Source organism: Chamaea fasciata, unplaced genomic scaffold (genome assembly GCF_029207755.1).
Source record: "Chamaea fasciata isolate MVZ Bird 193981 ecotype frontalis unplaced genomic scaffold, bChaFas1.0.hap1 SCAF_6, whole genome shotgun sequence".
NCBI classification, from domain to species: Eukaryota; Metazoa; Chordata; class Aves; order Passeriformes; family Sylviidae; genus Chamaea; species Chamaea fasciata.
Genome location: NW_027094091.1, coordinates 2,718,274 through 2,736,428, shown reverse-complemented (window position 1 = coordinate 2,736,428; position 18,155 = coordinate 2,718,274). Strand labels below are relative to the sequence as shown.

The following is an 18,155-nucleotide window of genomic DNA, read 5'->3' as shown; positions in this document are numbered from 1 at the left end:
TCTCTCATGTCACTGGCTGCCCCTTTCTCTCCCTTTTAAAAGAAAGGGTAGATTTACCAAATTAATCATTTCTAAAACACTGGTACCTTGTTATGGCCTTTATCACACCAGGTTTATCTCAAAGCTAAGTGGCTCTCATCTTTGTATTCCCTTCTCATTTTGGAGTCTGCCCTCACTTTGCTGGAGATTTTCCTATCATCTTCCAGACAGGATGATCACCAAGGCCTGCATGCAGTTTGGCAATGTTCCATTTACATAAATAATGCTGCTCACTGCAGAATTTTCATTTACTCTTTCTAGCCCTAGTTGCTGTTAATCTTCCTCCACACACATCTCACCTGTCTTTTTTCCTGCCTGGAAAAATTCTCATTCATTTTTTAATCAAGTAATAGGAAAAATTGTTCAGATGAATTACATCCACCTGCATTTGTCCAAGACATTGTCCACAGGTTGGCAAATCCTTCCCACAACGAGGTTTCTTTGAAATTCCAACTACTCCTCTCTAAAACTGAAATGATTTTGTGCCATCCCATCACTGATTCCAGTTCAGAAACACAGGACAGTGCCAAAATCTTTTCAAATGAAAAAAAAAATCCCCTTTTCTGTTCCCCACCCAATTCCTGATAATTCTTTACAGGCTACAGTGACTTTTCTAATGCTCCCAGACATATTTTTAAACAAAGTATGCAAGAGTAACCTGAATCTAGTGAGTGTTCAGCCAAGAGTCAAATACTGAACTTTGCTGTCAGATGAAAATCTGAAGGTTTCAGGCACAGCTACAGCCTGATGAAAATACTCATGTTTTGTTCCATTTTCTACAACCCACTGAGAGATCACATTACCTGGAGGGCCAGACAGTCTGCGCTGATCTCTTTAAATGTACTTCACAAGCGACATTAAAAAAAGTGGGGAATAATTATAATTAACTTTGGCAAGCAAAGGAGTTAAAATAACCTTCAACTGAAGTCCATGCTGGTCTGAATATCCCAGAAAAGATGTTCCTTTCCTTCTGATGCAAAAAACCTTACAATTTCTAAGACACTGCACTGACTTTGGCACACCACACAGCATTTCACAGTATTTATAACCAATAAAAAGTCACAGGGATACAATATTTAGCTGGTTGTTGCTAAGGTTTTGCCTTCTACTTTGTTTAACAATTTGATCCCTCCACTACTCGTTTAATTTAGTAGCAACTTTCTCCAACAAGTTACTGGATCTCCTCAGAAATAGTTGCTGGAAGTGATTAAATGGATGACAAACATTGGAAGATTGCTCTCCCTCACCACAGAGAGTTAATCCCACATCAGGGACAAATGGGGTGCAGTGAAGCAGATGAAAGCAAACTTAGTGTTGGGTTTTTTTCCAAGGAAATTAAAGACGTCAATGTTTTTCTACCTTTGTCCTGGAATGTTCTAACTGCCAAGGGGTCTCAGTGTTCCGGGCAAATCTACCACTTGACAAAGCAGCTGGACACCAACCTCGTTGTATAAATCACTGAATTCTTCAACCACATCTTTCGGGATCCTCTGCCCGTTGTTGGTGAGGTGATAAGCCACCCCATTCTTGGAGTAAAGACTGATCCGCCCAACGCTCCTCTCACTGTCAGTGGTCTCTTCAAGCAAACCATTGTCTTCTGCTAGATGATAGACTGGGTTTCCATGTGAACCATGAATCCACGTAGCTCCCAGTTCAAAAGTGGCATGCCCTGCAGGAGAGGAAGCCAAGCAAACTGGTTAGGGAAGCCTGTTTTCCTGAAAGCTTCTCACGCTCAACCCTGAATAAAACGCGCAACAGCAAAACTGCCCAAGGACAACACATGTTTGAACATCTCTTGAGGGAGTTTTCCCTGTTAGACACAATGCCAGCATTCTTCAAACCGGTCCTTTGGGACACAGGTTTGGGTACTGCCAGAAGGATGGGATGTTGCAGTAAAGATCCATCACAGTGACACATCTCTGATACTTAAGGAGAAATTCAGCCCTTCTCCCTTGTCAGTTCTCACCACGGTTGTTGCCAGCAGGGAGATGTAGGAAAATGCGGATAGCAACATTGGTCTGAATACTGAACCTTGTCCTGTGACTAAAAATGGTTGTTATTTACAAATACACCGCAGATTAACAGTAATAAAACATGCATTTCCATTCCCCAAATGATTAAATAGGCTGTATTTTATTATTTATGCCTTGGGAGATTTATATATCACGTTCTTTAAAAGGAGGCACTGTCAGGCTAAAGCACTGAAAGCATTTTGTTTTCATCACCTGTACTCTCCGCTTGAAAATCACAAAGAGTTTGGTCAGCCCCACTCTCCCCATCCCTTACAACTATCAGGATTTGCACCAGGGCTTTGTCCTCCCCAAATCCAGCACTGCCCGACTGGACTGAGAGCACAGAGAGATGCTCAGCAGCTGAAAGGAGGTGCTAAAAATAAGGTTGGGTCGTGTCTTCCCCCTCGTATTTTGACAGATTCTCAGAAGTCCAAAGCTGGTTTAAAGTTTGACAGAGCTGGACATCTCCCAGCATCCCCACAGCAGTGTGGGAATGCCTGATTAAGCAAAGTAGTTAATAGGATCCTGCTTGACGAAGAAAGGATGGTGCAGTTCCCAGCTATCATTTGCTGTTTAACATGTAAATGTATGCTCAGACAGAGAGGCACTGCAGCACTGAGCTGTGCTGCAGTCAGGTTTAAAGGGTGAAAGCTCCAAGGAATGCTGTTCCTTGGCCGAGCCCCTGCCTCAGAGGGAAGCTGCATGGATCTCATTTTCCAAGCAGCCCCTTTGTCAGTGAGAACTGTGCTGACTGCCCTTCAAAACCTGCAACAGAGCACCAGGTTTCTACACCACAGCACCAACACACAAACATGAATACTTCAGGTGCCACCGACTCCAACAGATCCCAGAGCCAGGTGGGAATGACGGAACATTAGCAGTCAAAGGTGGAGAGCTCATCAATACTGCAAGTGGCAGTCTCCTGGATAATGCAATCCTCCTGCAACTCAGCCCATGCCAAGCAGCAGCAGGAATGCTGCCTCCTGCTCTAAGGCAGAAGCTTGCTCACTGCTGCACAGCAATCCTGCTGAGACACCTGATCTTTGAAAGAAAATTTGCCAGCAGGTCCTGCTGCTGCCTTAGTGCTTGGTGACGGTGATGATGTGCTCCAACCTCTTCTGTTTGGCTATGTGGAACATAACCAAATATCAACAAATTAAAAACTAATTCTTGCCTGTAATATTCATGCTCACTATCATCACTACCAAGCAGATAAGCCAGGTCTTACCAGGAGTAAGTTAAATGATTAATTATCTAAAAGTGTAAAATTAAATGGAATTCTTTTAAACAGAGACAGCCAATTTACTTTCAGGGCCTTAAAGGATTTTAGGTTCAATATTAATCTACTTGGAATGAATCATCCTATACAACAACAAAAAAAAAAAAAAAAAAAAAAAACAAACAGAGAAACACACAGATTGTGCATCAAGCCTCCTGGATAGGGATGGCGATTTTCACATTTCCCTTTGCAGCCCTGGCCTTTTTTGGGTATCCTGTTGTGAAATAGCTGCAGTGGAAGAGATGTTATAGGTCATGTGTAGGAAACACACAATGCACAAACACGCAAACCCTCTGCCTCACCTGTGCCAGAAATAAACCTCTGAATATCCAAATTACTCCCCTAGGCTGAGAAGCAACAGTCTGTGCACTTGAGGGAAAATACTGTCCCCTACAAGACGTGGCTCAGTGAGGGGACAGGATTCAGACATAACCCTGAGAAAGTGCCACAATGCCACAGAATGGTTTGGGGTTTGGAAGGGACCTTAAAGGTCCTCTCATTCCCCCTCCCAGCCATGGGTAAGGGACACCTTCCATGATCCTGGGGTGCTCCAAGCCCTGCCCAAGCTGGCCTTGGACACTTCCAGGGTTGCTTCTCTGGGCAACCCCTGCCAGGCCCTCCCCACCCTCACAGGGAAGAATTTCTTCCTAATTAGCACCTCGGCTGAAATTTAAATCAGATCTTTATTCAAGTGTGCAGACAGGGGAGAGGCCAGAGCCAGAACAGAGATCCACCTTGGCAGAGAACTGCAGCCCACACCCACACAGGGCAACCTTGAGAGCTTGCAGAAGATAAGAAAGTTTGTAGTTTTAAAAAATTATTAAAAAACTAAGACTTTGGATGCCAGCCTCTGCTCTGCAACTAACAGTTACATCTACAAACTCTGAAACACCTGCTCTCATCTCCTGTTAATTAAGAGGTGTTAATGAGGAGGAGGTGGATTCCCAGCAAAGATGTGAGTTACTGGTGAAGGTGGGCAAAAGTAAGAGAATCAGTCTCAGTGCTAAAACACCAAAACTATTTCACAAGTGCACTGGGAGACTGATCTGTTGCTCCCCAAGGATTTCAGCTCTTTCACACTTCCCTCCTCTCACAGGCACGATTCAGGATATTTTTAATACAGCGGATTGTGAGTAAAGGACACACTTCCCATCCTAACCTCTATGCCAAGTCTCAGCAGAATGTAAAGTGCCCTACTCAAACCCCTTGAGATTAGATTTTTCCGACTGCCTTTCCACTGGTTTCCCTTCTGCAAGTTCACAGGAGGCTGCTGTTTATTTACTGTGGTGAATTTATCGAGTAAAACACAGTAAGTGATGTAAGCACCTAAGAAATAAAAAGCAAGCAGGGCAGCAAGAGTAATGTCCAGAGGGGGATCAGAAACAGAATTAGTTAATTGAAATCAGGAAAGCAATTCAGGAAAAGCTGAGAGCTTTATGTCTCCTGCAGAGAAGAGACAGGCAATGTCCTTCTGGATACCAGGAAAAGCTTCAGTGACTCCTGTGCTGCAAAGGACAATGTTTGTTCCAGGAGTTCTGCCTGTAGAGATTTTTAAATTGAGCTGGCATTCAAATATCCAAGTCTGCACCTTTATTACACACTAAGAAAGGAGGCTGCAGAGGTAGGAAACCTGAAAATCAGGATAAAGGGATAGACTGAAGATGTTTTTCTAGCAGCTTGATTCCCAGTGGGTAGCGCCCTACACAGTAAATTAGCTCCAGGGAAATGAATTGGGTTGTTTGTGAAGCAGAACAGCTCAGGGTTTCCCCCTTCCAAGGGCTCTAAGCCCTGAGAAACAGCCCTTCAGCAGCCTGGAGATTTACTGGCTGCTCCTGGGAAAGAGTCAAGCTGGAAAACCTGTGTGGAAACCATCTGTGTACAGTTACTCAATCACAGACCTGTTACACAGAGTTCTTCCTGCGCGGGAGAAAACAATCACCCAAATCTTTTATTTCATGGAGCAGCCCTGGGCCAGAACTGAGGCACAAGACAGCACAGAACCACCCACCATCGTGTGCAATAAGCACACGCTAGGGTCTAGCTTATTGTAATGAGTTTAGGGTTATTATGGTAGTTTTCTTTAAAGTATCTTTTTACTTTAGTTGGGTTTCGAATTTTTTATGTAAGTAACAATTTGTGTATAGTTTTAATGTCTTTATTGCGTAAGTTATTTTTTGAACTTTTAAATTATTTACAGCAAAATACACAAAGCAATGTTAAAACATCCCATTTCTATTGCAACAGTGCACAGTAGATCCTAGTGGGTGTCTACTTCCATAAAGCTTGATACAGAGCTTGCTTTTTTCGGACCCTTACTCAGCTCTGGAAAGAGCTCTTGAATCTCGACGTCTAGTAGAACACAAGTTCTACTGGACGTTAAGATTCAAGTTCTACACCCCAGGAGGTGCCCAAGGATTTAAATATTTACACTCCCGACACCGCCACACCCCAAACCATTTTACACACACAGGTAACCCCACCTCCAAGGTTAATCTGACCTCACAAATCCCACCACCAGCCCTCTGCAGGCGCTGCTCTCACCGAGTTGGACGCTCTGCACGCGGCCCCCGATGCGGTCGGTCGCCTCGAGGACTGTTACATCCGTGAATCCGCTTTCCAGGAGCGCCTTGGCTGCCGACAGGCCCGCGAGCCCAGCACCGATCACGACTATTCGAGGCTGTCGCTTTCTCCGTAGGCCACTACTAAGAGGATCATCCGTGCTGTCTGCAGATATTTCACAACTTTGCATGCCGTCCAAGCTCTCTTTCTAAGGAACCTGTGGGAGGAAGCAGACAGGTGTGTTCAGGGAGCTCAGGGCCAGCTTACTCGCTGCTGTTAAAAGGACGAAAAATGAAGAAGTCCAGTGGAAAACAAAAACTTGGTGAATCAGACCCAGCCTTCAACATGGGATGCACAGAAAGGATAACTGAGGTCAAGCTGGGATGCAAAACAACTTCTTAGCCTGGAGCAGCAAGAACTCCAGGAATCTCCACCCTTTCATGCCATGTAGACTATTTCCAAACAAGACAAAAGGCTTTCAACCTCCCATCTTTTTATATAACCTCTGAAAGTGGTAATTTTGTGGTGAAGACTTTTAAAAGAAAGAGAACCACGTCCCCAGTGCTGACAAGCTCCACAACCCAGCAGTGAAGCTCCACTTTGCCACTGTGGCAACCACAAAGCCTGAATTTCAGATCCTCTAAGTAGGGGAGGAGGTAAGGAGGATTTAGTTCAAAGCAAGGAGATCAGATCTCAAACCAGCTATTACAGAAATGGGACAGACAGGAAAATGTTTCAAGTGATGGAAGTCAACAAGGGCCAGTCCAAGATTTCACAAAATGCAGCCAGCATGGGAGCCAACACTGTCCTGCCACATCAGAGTCAGCCTCAGGCTTAGATGAGGAGAGGTTCAAACCCACACCAGTCCTGATTAGTCCAAATCTATCCAAAACCCCACCTACCAATATATTTAACTGCTCCTCCAAGCAGGACCCTGTTTTCCTTTGCAAACTCCTAGAAGACACCTTTTTACTGCTATCTACCCTTATTTCTCAGGTCCCATCACATCATTTTAGTAGGTGGTACCACAGCCTGAGCCCATGGCTAATGTTCAACCCTGATCAGGGATGACCAGTGCGAGATGTCTTTATTCACAAAAGCCAGTGTGAACCACTTACCTGGTTCTGGGTGGTTCACACCTGCCCTCAGGAGCACAAAGAATAGGGTGAAGAGATTCCTACCCCTCCAGACCTGAGCTAACATGAGTCCCAACTTGCAAAGCATAAACACACAGCCCGGGATTTATCAGCCCTGGAATCAGCTGATGCCCAGTGATTTGGATAAAGCACGCACACAATTCCTTGCGTCCCCCTCCTCCCTCCCCAAACAGAGATATCCAAGGAGCCCGCAGAGTGCTGCCTCTACCTGTTGCCAAGCTGCTGGATATCCATTCTGAGTTATTCCTCAATTCTCTCAACATCTGTCCACTGACAAAGATTCCTACTCCTCTCTTCCATCACCAGAAGGGTCGACTTAAAACACTGCTGGCCTACTGCAGTATAAAATCACAGGAACTAATGACGCACAAAGCAAACAGCAGTTTCATTTGGAGAGTCCCTTCTTCTCCAGGATTTTATAGAATTGATGTGTGTTGACCAAGCAATATCCATTCTCTGTAAGGGAGCTGACACACCAGACTGCAGTCAGCAGGAATTCAGGCAGTGGTATGAAGAGGAGAGTGGTCCCACTGGAGCTCTGACAACTCTTTTGAAAATGTTTGGTTTCAACTGAAACATCTTCAGCTCAATCCACCCTTCAGTGGACTCACCTGCAAGACGGATTTGCACTGAGTGTACAAACTCTGATTCTGCCACTGCAGCTTGTCCCCACGGGCCACCAACTGCCACTGCAGCAGCCTCCAACGGCCACAGCCCAACAGAAGGTAGATCAGAGAATTCTGATGGATGGGACCTTAAAGATCATCCCATTCCAATCCTCTGCCATGAGTAGGGACATCTTCCACTGACCCAGGCTGCTCTAAGCTCCATCCAGCCTGGCCTTGGACACTTCCAGGGATCCAGGGGCAGCCACAGCTTCTCTGGGCACCCTGTGCCAGGGCTCACCACCCTCACAGGTAAGACCCTCACCCTAATGCCCAATCTAAAGCTCTCTCTAGTTTAAAACTGTTCCCTCCTTGTCCTATCACTGTGTAAAAACTTGCTCTCCACCTTTTTTGTAAGCCCCCTTTAGGCACTGGAAGGGGCTCTGAGCTCTCCCTGGAGCCTTCCCTTCTCCAGGTGAACACACCCAGCTCTCCTAGCCTGGCTCCAGAGCAGAGAAGCTCCAGCCCGTGGAGCATTTCCGTGGCCTCCTCTGGACTGGCTCCAGCAGCTCCACGTCCTTCTGATGTTGGGGGTCCCAGCACTGCAGGTGGGGTCTCACCAGGACAGAACAGAAAGGGAGAATTCTCTCCCACAGACACTCTACAACCCTTTTCTGTTCTCATTCTCCTGATAACACTTTGACCCATGTATTTTCATTGCCACAGTAAAGGAACATCTTTTCTGCCATCTATATCCAGTAGAAATTGAAGGGGTTTAGCTCAGTTCTTTAAGCACAGCTTTCTGAATCCTGGCTCTGGTGAGCTCCTGTGAATTCTTCACGTGAAAGCTGCAAGAAAATGTTTTCCCTCCTGTTTCAGCATTTTAATACTGGATTAGGTGACCTGTCTAGACAGATGAGAAAATAACAGGGTATTTTGTGCATACAGAACCCTGATTTGGAAACCACCCTTAATTAGCCAACAACCTGTACCATATGATCATCAGGGAAGGGCAATTAAAATTTAGCAAAAGCTTGAGCTTTCCAACTAGGATCCACATTCCACAGTGGAATGAATGGTGATATAAATAGAGGAAGCCCTCATTACACTTTATTTCAGTATCAATTAGTCCCTCTAACTGATAGGTAGGTAGGTGGGCTAATTAGGTAGGCTCATGAGCGAGACAAGCACATAAATCACAGCCCAATATGTGCAGTGCTCTTCCTTCAGCACTTGCCAAGCCACCAGTGAGGGCTCTCAAGCCAGTGGATATTACCAGGTCCTCTGACATAAAAACAGTTTGGCTTTTTATTTCTTGATTGCCAAAATGGGTTGTTTCTTTTTTAACTTCGGGGGTTTTTTTTCTCTTTTAATCACAGGGTAAGAAGAGTGTTGGCTGTTGCACTGTGAATCTCTCAGACTGTGATTTTACTTTGTGTCCATCTAAGAGCAAGGGTAGCACTAAATCACAGCTTCACTGAAAGTAAAATTCCCCTGCTTTGTCTTGCTTACAGCCTTCCTGTGAGACAGCCAACAGGCACTGGTTACCCACAATAAGAAAATACACAAATACACATCTTTCTTTTGTCTAAAACATAAAGCTTTGATCCTCTTAGCTCGTGTGCTTGTGTCTCGCTCAGGATATTTTAATCACTTTTACTTCCAGACTTGCTCCCTTCTGTCAGTTTCTATCACCATTCTGTCCCTGACACCTTAGGAGAAAATACCCTCCATTCATCTCCTCTCACTCCTGTCCATTTACTTCACTCACTCACTCAGAACAACAACAACAACAACAACACCAAAACAAACAAACAAAAAAAAACAAATGCATAAAAACCACAAAAAAAACCCCAAAACAAAAAAACCCCAACAACCAAAAAAACAAAATCAAACACCTTTTAAAAAACCCCTAAAACCATCCCCTCCCCCAAAAAACCATCCTGAAAATAACTGCTGTTTTCCAGCAGACAAATCTTTGCAAAAATACATCTTCTAAGATGGGCAGCATTCTATCAACCCGGAATCATGGGTTTCCATTCCGAGCACTTGTACCCGCTGCAAGTTCAGTGGGGTGACAATTTCATGATTTATTTTTTCCCCATTATTTTGCCAGTAAAACCTTGCAGGTCTCAAGGAAGAAGCCAGAGAATTAAGGCAGTTCACAACTGCCCTCCTTACTACAACAATACTCTCTGACCAAGCAGTTCTTCCAGGACCCTTCAGAAAAAGGTCGCTAAGGCTCCAACTATTTAAAAATAGAAAACCAAAATAAACAAAAGCATTTCTCAAGGAAATCTGCTATTCATAGCTCACCCAGCTACTCCTGTGGTAGTATTGTTGTAGCCCTGGTGACACAAAGACTAGGGCAAGGCAATGCTCTGGAAACAAGGCTTGTGTGCTTGCAGGCTTGGCTGAAGGTTGGTTGGGGTTTTGGGGTTTTCCACCAGGACTGGTTAATCTTTAAAAAGTGACCTTCCTTCAGGCTCTGTATCACACAGCAGGTTGTCATTTACCCATGAGCTGGGACTGCTGGCATCCCCAGACTAAATTCATGGTCATCCCAGTGGGACCCATCTCACCCCTGTCATTATTTCAGGTGTCCAGCTTGCATTTGCTGCCCACAGCCTTTCAGGGCATGGAGAGGAGGAGCAATCCATCCTCCTGAGCTCTGGCCATTCCTGTCTCAGGATGGCCAAGTCGAAAGGGAGCTTACAGACACTTTAAAACAATCACCTGACCTTTCTGAGTGCTCTTAAATTGTGTTGAATCAACAGCCTTCACATTAACAAGTGTAACAGCCAGTCTGGAGGGTGAGAAATGCGTCATCAACACAAATAAATTCCCTGCTGACCGCACAGACCTGCAGAAAAATTTACCAAAATCACTTTATTCCCTGTAGGTTTTTTTAATTGATGAGAATTGAGCATCATCCCTAATCAGAAAGCTAAACAATGTTACTGCATCTGTTTGAAAGGAACTTGGATAAAAGCAGCAAGAGTCAGCTGAAAGACGAAATGGAAGCACAAGAAATAAACACACTACTATTTCCTCATTATTTTAAGTGCTGCTATTCAAAATACTATCAACACATGAAGGGGCACTGCACACACGTGTTTATAATGCAGGTTTGTCATCACAGCCTGAAAGTGTTTACAGAGAAAATTTGACACCAAATTAATTCAATCTAAGCAGAGACAAAGCGAGATTGAGAAACCAAGAGCAGAAGCTAGGAAAAAAATCACAACAAAAATAAAATATCTAATTTTAACAATGACACTAATCAGCTGTTGAAATACTTTTCTCTAAAGACAGAGAGGATATTTGTTGAAGCTTTCAGCTCAGGCTCCAATCTGTCATAAACATTTAAACTCCAGTCCCAGCAGAAGACCAGGCTGTGGAGCTGGGAATTATCCTGCCAATTCACTGGAGATGGCCAGGTTTGAATTGCAGAACAAAATTTTGTGGCCTTTACACCTCAGGAATCTACCACGATGAAAACAGTAAAAAAAAAAAAAAAAAAAAAAAAAAAAACCACAAAAAACCAGTAATAGCAGCTAACTTTTTGATCCAGGGTTTCAAAAGCCTTTTTTCAATAGATGTAATAGCCTCTATTATTTTATCAGCTGCATAAGGAAAAGTGCTTATCTGAAAGCACTGTTAGCTGAGCCCAAAGGCAAAAGCTCCATGACAGAAACAGAAAGGTGACTTATTCAGCAGCTGTAAAGACACTGCAGTTGTTAGGCCATTAACTCATTACACAGCCCAGCACTACTTGTACTGAGCATGGTTGTAGGGAGTAACCCTCACCTAAGTAACTGCAATAACAAAATTTCCAATCATCATCTCTAATGCACCTTTTTCCCTAAGCTGAGGGAGAAGTGCTTGGAAGGATTATTCTGGTTGGAGCAATTTTATCTCCACTAACACCTTTGCAGGTTTCAGACTCAGGCTATTCCCTGAGCACAGGTCAGGACAGATCGTATCTCTGAGCAGATACAGAACTGATGTGGAAAGGATTTCTGGGCTGGCTCCAGCACTGCCTGTCAGTGCCTCCCGACGCTGTGAGCTGTGGCTCTCCACAGCTCCTGGCATAACAAACAAGCATTTTGTAACCTCTTCCTCCTTCCCCCTTTCATCAGCCTTCTCAGACACAAGCACATTAATCCTTACTGCCTGTTATTTCAAGATGCTCTTTCCATGCAGCAAACATGTCAAACTGGGAGATGTGTCTCTTTTTCCCTTCTTCCTCCTTTTTAACCCAGCAGGCTGTACGCCAAACTCACAACCCTTTTCAAAATCACCATTTACACCATTTCAGGAGCGTTACTAATTGATCCTAAGTCCTCTCTGTCAATTAGACACCGGGGTGACAAAATTCGTGCTTTTCCTATCAGTAAGATTCATTCCCCCCCATCACCTCTTCCTGCCTGACCAGAGCAAAGAGCCTTGCACATGCTGCACAGGGACAATTGAGCCTGAGTGAGCAATCCTGCCTGGTCTCAAGGAGGTTTTGAATGAACACCTCCATCATCTCTGCAGCACCCTCTCTATTTCATCCCACACCATTTATCCTGTGTGCCTCATCTCTGCCCACCAGCCCTCATGATGGAAAGATGACCACGCTCATCTTTCTCACCATGGTGGTACAAGGAACCCAGACTCACAAAAACAAGCCAGCGCTCCTGCGCCAACAAGCAACTTGTATCCTGCCTTGTATTTCCACAGGCAGAACCTGAAATGAAGTGGTTTGATTTCCAGAGAGCTGCAGGAATTTATAAGGGTGGCTGTGAGAGAAAAACAAGCTGGAACTGAAGATAAATGCAACCATCCACTACAATTTATCCCTGTAAAAAGCCCAAGCCATCAAGCGTGGCTCGAGGCACTGAAAATGCTGATCTTACATCAACATCTACCAGCTCCATTTACAAATTACCGACCCACCCCAGTGACTGACACACAGGGAGTGCAGGCTGGATCAGACATCAAGGAAGGAAAGGCATTAATGACACACCACGTGTACTCTCGGACAGCAGTGTGCCAAAATGCTTCCCGTTTTTCCCACACGCCAAACCTGCAGCTCGCTCCCAAGCCTCCTCAGCACTGGTTTTTCAAAAGCAACAGCGATTTTCAGGCTGGCTTTCTACTCTTCTTCTTCTTCTGGACACATCCCAAAAGAGACAGGGAAATACAGTATTAACCTTTGCCTGTCCAAACTCAGGTGTCCTTTACTCTGGGAAGTTGACCTTACCAAACTTTAACTTCATTTTCCCCCTCACTTCCAGGAATATCCCCTCGCCTCATCTCAGGAGAGACAGGGAAGGGGCCATACTAAATTGTCTCCTCCTCCCAAGCAGGGAAGAAGCTGTGCTTCTTCACTGCACACAAAACAAATAACAAACTCAAATAAACTACTTCAAAAGTTATGAAAGAGAAGAAGCCCAAAGCTGGTGGATATTAAAACTGAGGCCATCAGACCTCATGCAGAATACAGGCTCCCACCACAGCACCACTCTGTGGTACTGCACTGTGGCCCAGAAAGCAAAGCAGAAATGTTTGAGTTCTTCAACAAGAACCAAAAAATTGTTCTGAGAAATGATATTTTTCTGCAAGTATGATCCAGCACAGCCATCCCCTTTGCGTCCTTCCACAACACCATCATCTGGGAAAAACACAGTGGGGAGGCAGAGAATAAACCACAGCACTCAGAGAACCACTTAGGCTAGAAAGACCCTTAACCACGACATTTGACAATTTATAATTAACTCTCAATCAACAAGGATGGCGGAACAAGTTCCAGAATAAGATTTCCTGCAACTTTGGAGACACCAGAAACCTCCTTTGCCACTTGATTTTCCAGCAACACAATGAGTGGTCCCCAGAAACACTGGCCCAAATAAACCTCCTCCACCCTCCAAAATCACCAACTGGGAAAATCTCTGCACTTTTGGAGGTTTGAAGGAGATTAAAATAAAACAAAACAGAAGAAAAATGGGTCGCTGGATGGTGCTTTTGATCAGGAAACCACTGCACATTTTTACCACTGTGATCCAACTTGTTTTAATGCCTGCAAATATCCCTTGAGTCAAATGAACTTGTTCAAAGCTGATTCACACCAAGGCTACTTTTTAAATTGGATAGTTGTTGACAAGTAGAATATATTTAACAAGCCCCAAGCGTCTTGGCATGCAGTATAAAGACTTCCTATTATGAGCTGGATTTTTTTTTTTTTTTTTAAAGGGAACATATGGGCAGAGCAGGTTGTCTGCCACGGGGCACTTCCATACAGCACTTGGCACTGACAGAACTGCAGATACCAAAAAAAATAAACCAAGGCACGTCACGCCAAGAACACAGGGGATGAATCACACCATTTAAAACTCGCTGATAAAATGCACCATTATGTGTTTTTCAAATCCTCCTCATCTGAGGGAAAAGAAATGAAAATAATTGTGTTCATCTGGCAGAAGGGTACCGTGAGAACGTGGCAGGCTCTGCCAGCTCCAAGGGGCTGGGATGGAAGCTGCTACCAGGAACACACCTTGGTGAGCGGGGCAGCATCTTGATTTACAGTGTGGGGATAAAATGAAGGACTAGAGGACTCTCCACCATCACAAATTCCCACTGGAGGCAGTCATCATCCCCAAGGGATTCTCAGAGAAATGGGCTGAGTATGTAGTCTTGGCTACGGAGCTTCTCCTGCCCCTGCAACCAGCAAGATCAGAACGGTAACGCTGTGGTTCATGTGCCTGAGGCTACAGTATTACACAGCTAAAAGGAGTTCCACAGCAGTGACAAAAAGAACAGCTTTGGCATGTTCCTTGGGCAACAGAGGAGCAAATCCAGTAAATCCACTGCTCTGCAAATCCCCTACAGACAGAGCAAGCACATGCTGTAGCTGGCACTTCAGCATCCCCTTGTTTTGGAAGGTTGCAGATAGGTAGAAGGTTCCACCTACCCAGAAGGCATCCCATAATATCTACCCATGCCAGAGACAGCTGTTACTGCCCCAACACTCCCTGCTGTGTCAGGAGAAGCTGCAGAGTATGGGGACACCAGTTGCATTCAACCTGCTGCAGCGAACCGGATATTCCCATCTTAACTCTGGTGACAGAAATTGTGATCAAGCCAAGAATTCCAGTGCCTTTGCTTTCCAAATCCTACTGACCACCAGGGATCTATCAACAGCTGGTCAGAACCTAAACCAGTGCATCAAGCTGCAGTTTGGCTCTGTCAGCCTCTGACAGGACAAAGGGCTGACAGCTCAGGAACAACTCGGAGTTGTTGAACTAAACAGGGCAAGCAGCAACGAGTCCCAAACTGGCCTGCCTTTTCCTGTGTCTGTGAGAGCTTGCCAGGCTCTGGTGGACCCTTGGTGGGAATTCTTCCCTATTTCCAGCCCTGCCGACCTCTATTATTTCCAGCTTCTCAATCCTACTGAGCATTGGGAGGTATCTGCCACTCCTACACTCCTGGCAGAAGCATAGCCTGATGTTTCAGGACTGTAAAAGAAAGGAAAGACAGACAGTAAACTACAGGAAAAAAAAAGAAGATTATAGCTAAAAACACTGGCATAATTGATAGAACAATGCTGCAAACAGATTTCCTGCAGAAGTCATATTCTAGCTGCCAAAAAGAGCTGTACCCTATCCCGTCTGCACCACCTTGAGATCTTATCTCTTCCACCCTCCTTCTCTCTCCAATTGTTTGGAAATCTTAATTCATAAAACGAGCCTTAATTAAATAGGAAATATGCCTGTGTTTGCACAACTCAGAACACAATTGTGTCTCAGTCAAATAAACACTGGTGTCCATATTCCACTTGGGAATTTGCTGTGGTTTGGGGTTTTAAATTCGTTGCAGCAAGCTTGGGAGAAAAGTTTCAACAGGAATCTTTTCTTCTCCTCCCATCCTCTGTATCAGGAGGGTGAGACAGGGAACAAACCCCCCTGCAGAGACACTCACTACTGGTTCCAGCTCTATGTGTACATGAGGATCATTTCAGGACACACCATATGAGACACGATAGCCAAAAGCAATTATTTTTCCTCACCACTTCGCAGAACCCAGACCTACCAAACTGGCCTGAAATAGCAGCACAGCTCTCGAAATAGCATTATTTCTTCTCTTTTTGAGAAGCAACACCCACACTAGATCTTTGATTTTAAGCCATTCCCGAGCAGTTACCACATCTTTACCATTGAAGCCACAGAGAAAATCATTAAATCCAACAGCAACACTATGGGAAGAGAACCAGAATTAGAAAAGCCAAACACCACATGGATTTACTCCCACAGTAACTGGATCAACTTCAGCCTGGAACAGACTAGACATGACTCCAGGAAAAATATGTCTCTCCAGGTGCAGCTGTATCAAAGAGACTTTCCCTGGGCTCGTGCTTTGCTGGAGCATTAAACAAACCACATGTTCCAGCTTTGAGGCAGCAGACACGTATCCAGGGTTGGCCTCGGCACGCTGTGATTCATGCAGCCTTCTCCATCCTGCTGTCTGCACAAACACGCCCCTGGAGCAGCACAGAGCCCAGGGCAGGGGAATTCAGGTTGGGAAGCAAATCCTTAGATCCTGAAGGCTGAGTTATGGCTGCCTGTCTGGTCCCACCAAGAGCTTCCCTTGAAGAAGATGGGAATTTTCCCCATGGATTTGATTTCAGTACAAAAGCGAAGAAGAGATTCTCCTCGCTACAGACTGTCTGCATTCAGGTCACCTGGAGACATCCAAAGGAAATCAGCACTGCTATGGAAAATCTCTTATAAAGGACCACATCCTTGCTGTAAAGCAACAGGAGCAATTCCCCCTGCTGAGTGATTTTCCTCTTGAGTGCAGAATGGACCAGAGAGCAGAAACAGCTCGTGAATCATGGAATCACAGAATAGCCTGGGCTGCAAGGGACCTTTAAAGGTCAAGACAAGAGACAGAAGAGTGGGTGAGGAAAGAGATGAAAACACAACAGTGACACCTTCACCTTTGTTCCCATCTTGTCGCAAACTTCAAAACAAAGCCTGAGGATGAAATTTTCTCTGGAGATTCCAACAGAAAGTCTCCTCCACTCTACTTCTTGTGCTTTGAGGTTTTAAGTGCCTTGCAGGCAAAGTAGAGCCTAGAATGCTGTGAGATGCACTCCAGTGATGGATTACCACTGCTGCAAAGTGCCTTTCATTTCCCCTGACACACCTGAACTCAAAAGAGTTTCCCTTCTGTGTGAATTAAGACATTTTACCAAAACAAAGGGAAGTTTACTTTAGTATTGATCCTCTGCATGAAACTGTGCCTCAAACAGCTTCACAGAATCGAGATAAAATGTTGCTCAGAAAAAGAATAATTAAATACCACTGGCTGAGGAAAGAAAAAAAATATGTATTTTAGATCTAAGACATTTTTCACAGTGCAGGAAGATTTGTCATATGGTAAACAGTAGAAACTGTGAACTGGGGCACTTGTGATTTATTTCTGCTTCCACAGCCTTCCCATATGACTGGGGTAAAAGAACAACAGTCCTACCTATAACTTGCTCAAAATAAAGCACAGTTTCAATGTGTTTAGGTGGGAGCTCATTTTATTCAGCACACCACGCTTGATCCTTTCAGTACCTCAGCTTCACCGAACGTAAAACAGCACAAGCACCTGGCTGTGCCGGAAAAGCATTTCCATTAATGCCCTCGAATGAAAAGGCATCAGTGTAAGATATTAAATCCCTAGCAGGACAGAGCTATGTGCAAGTCAGATGAGATAACAAGCCAGTAAATTTCAAATCACCACTTGCATCCATCCCATAACTACATGCTGAAATCCCTCCAGCGTGTTGGCAGAAAAAAAATTGTCATTGCTAAATTTAGCAGACACCTCAATCATTGTGTGATGCTTCAAAAGCAATGGAGATGTAAAGTGGAATTTGTAGGACACCATTTAAACTGAAATGAGAGCTCTGCTCACTGAGCAAAGGCTTTTCTTAATTCCCTTCCTGTTTGGACAATTTGATCCACTTCTTTTTTTTCCACTACAACCACAAAGGTCTGTCCTGCAGTGAATGGATAGGCTTTTTTCTGGGATAACGTCCAGGTTAAAGAGAAAGGATTTACACTTGAATGAAACATAGGCACTGTATTTGGAAAATTTGTTTTGAAAACTTGGGAAGGAAGCAAAGCCTCCTTCATTTAAAAAGGGACTCAATTAACATTCTCCAACAAGTCTTCCTATCGAAAGGACAGTATTTGCTGGGGAACATGTGATCTGAAACTTGTTCTCCTCGCTCACAATGTTCCTTTCTGAAATACAGGGCACTGCTTTGGAGAGACACGAGGATCTTTGCACAGCTTTCCAAAGGACTGCCTGTCACGGGCCAGGCCTTGACTGCAGACATCAGATCTTCTGTGACTTAAGCTCAGGAAACTTAAAATAGTGCTTAAAGACCCTAACGAAGACCTAGAGTGACACAATCCTACTGTGGCTCCCTCTACAAGGACAGCTCATCCATGCTCAGCCATAA

General features: G+C 44.5%; 1 protein-coding gene across 1 annotated transcript in view; it reads right to left on the bottom strand.

The window, feature by feature from the left end:
- The window catches only part of SMOX (spermine oxidase), a 49,228-nt gene that overhangs the window by 17,932 nt on the left and 13,141 nt on the right, over window positions 1-18,155 (bottom strand). Inside the window, exons 2-3 of the mRNA XM_066185232.1 lie at window positions 5,872-6,106; window positions 1,482-1,708 (exon numbers count right to left, since the gene is read on the bottom strand). Of these exons, the coding sequence (XP_066041329.1) occupies window positions 1,482-1,708; window positions 5,872-6,079 (435 nt within the window). The 5' untranslated portion in view covers window positions 6,080-6,106. The remainder of the gene's footprint in view (window positions 1-1,481; window positions 1,709-5,871; window positions 6,107-18,155) is intronic.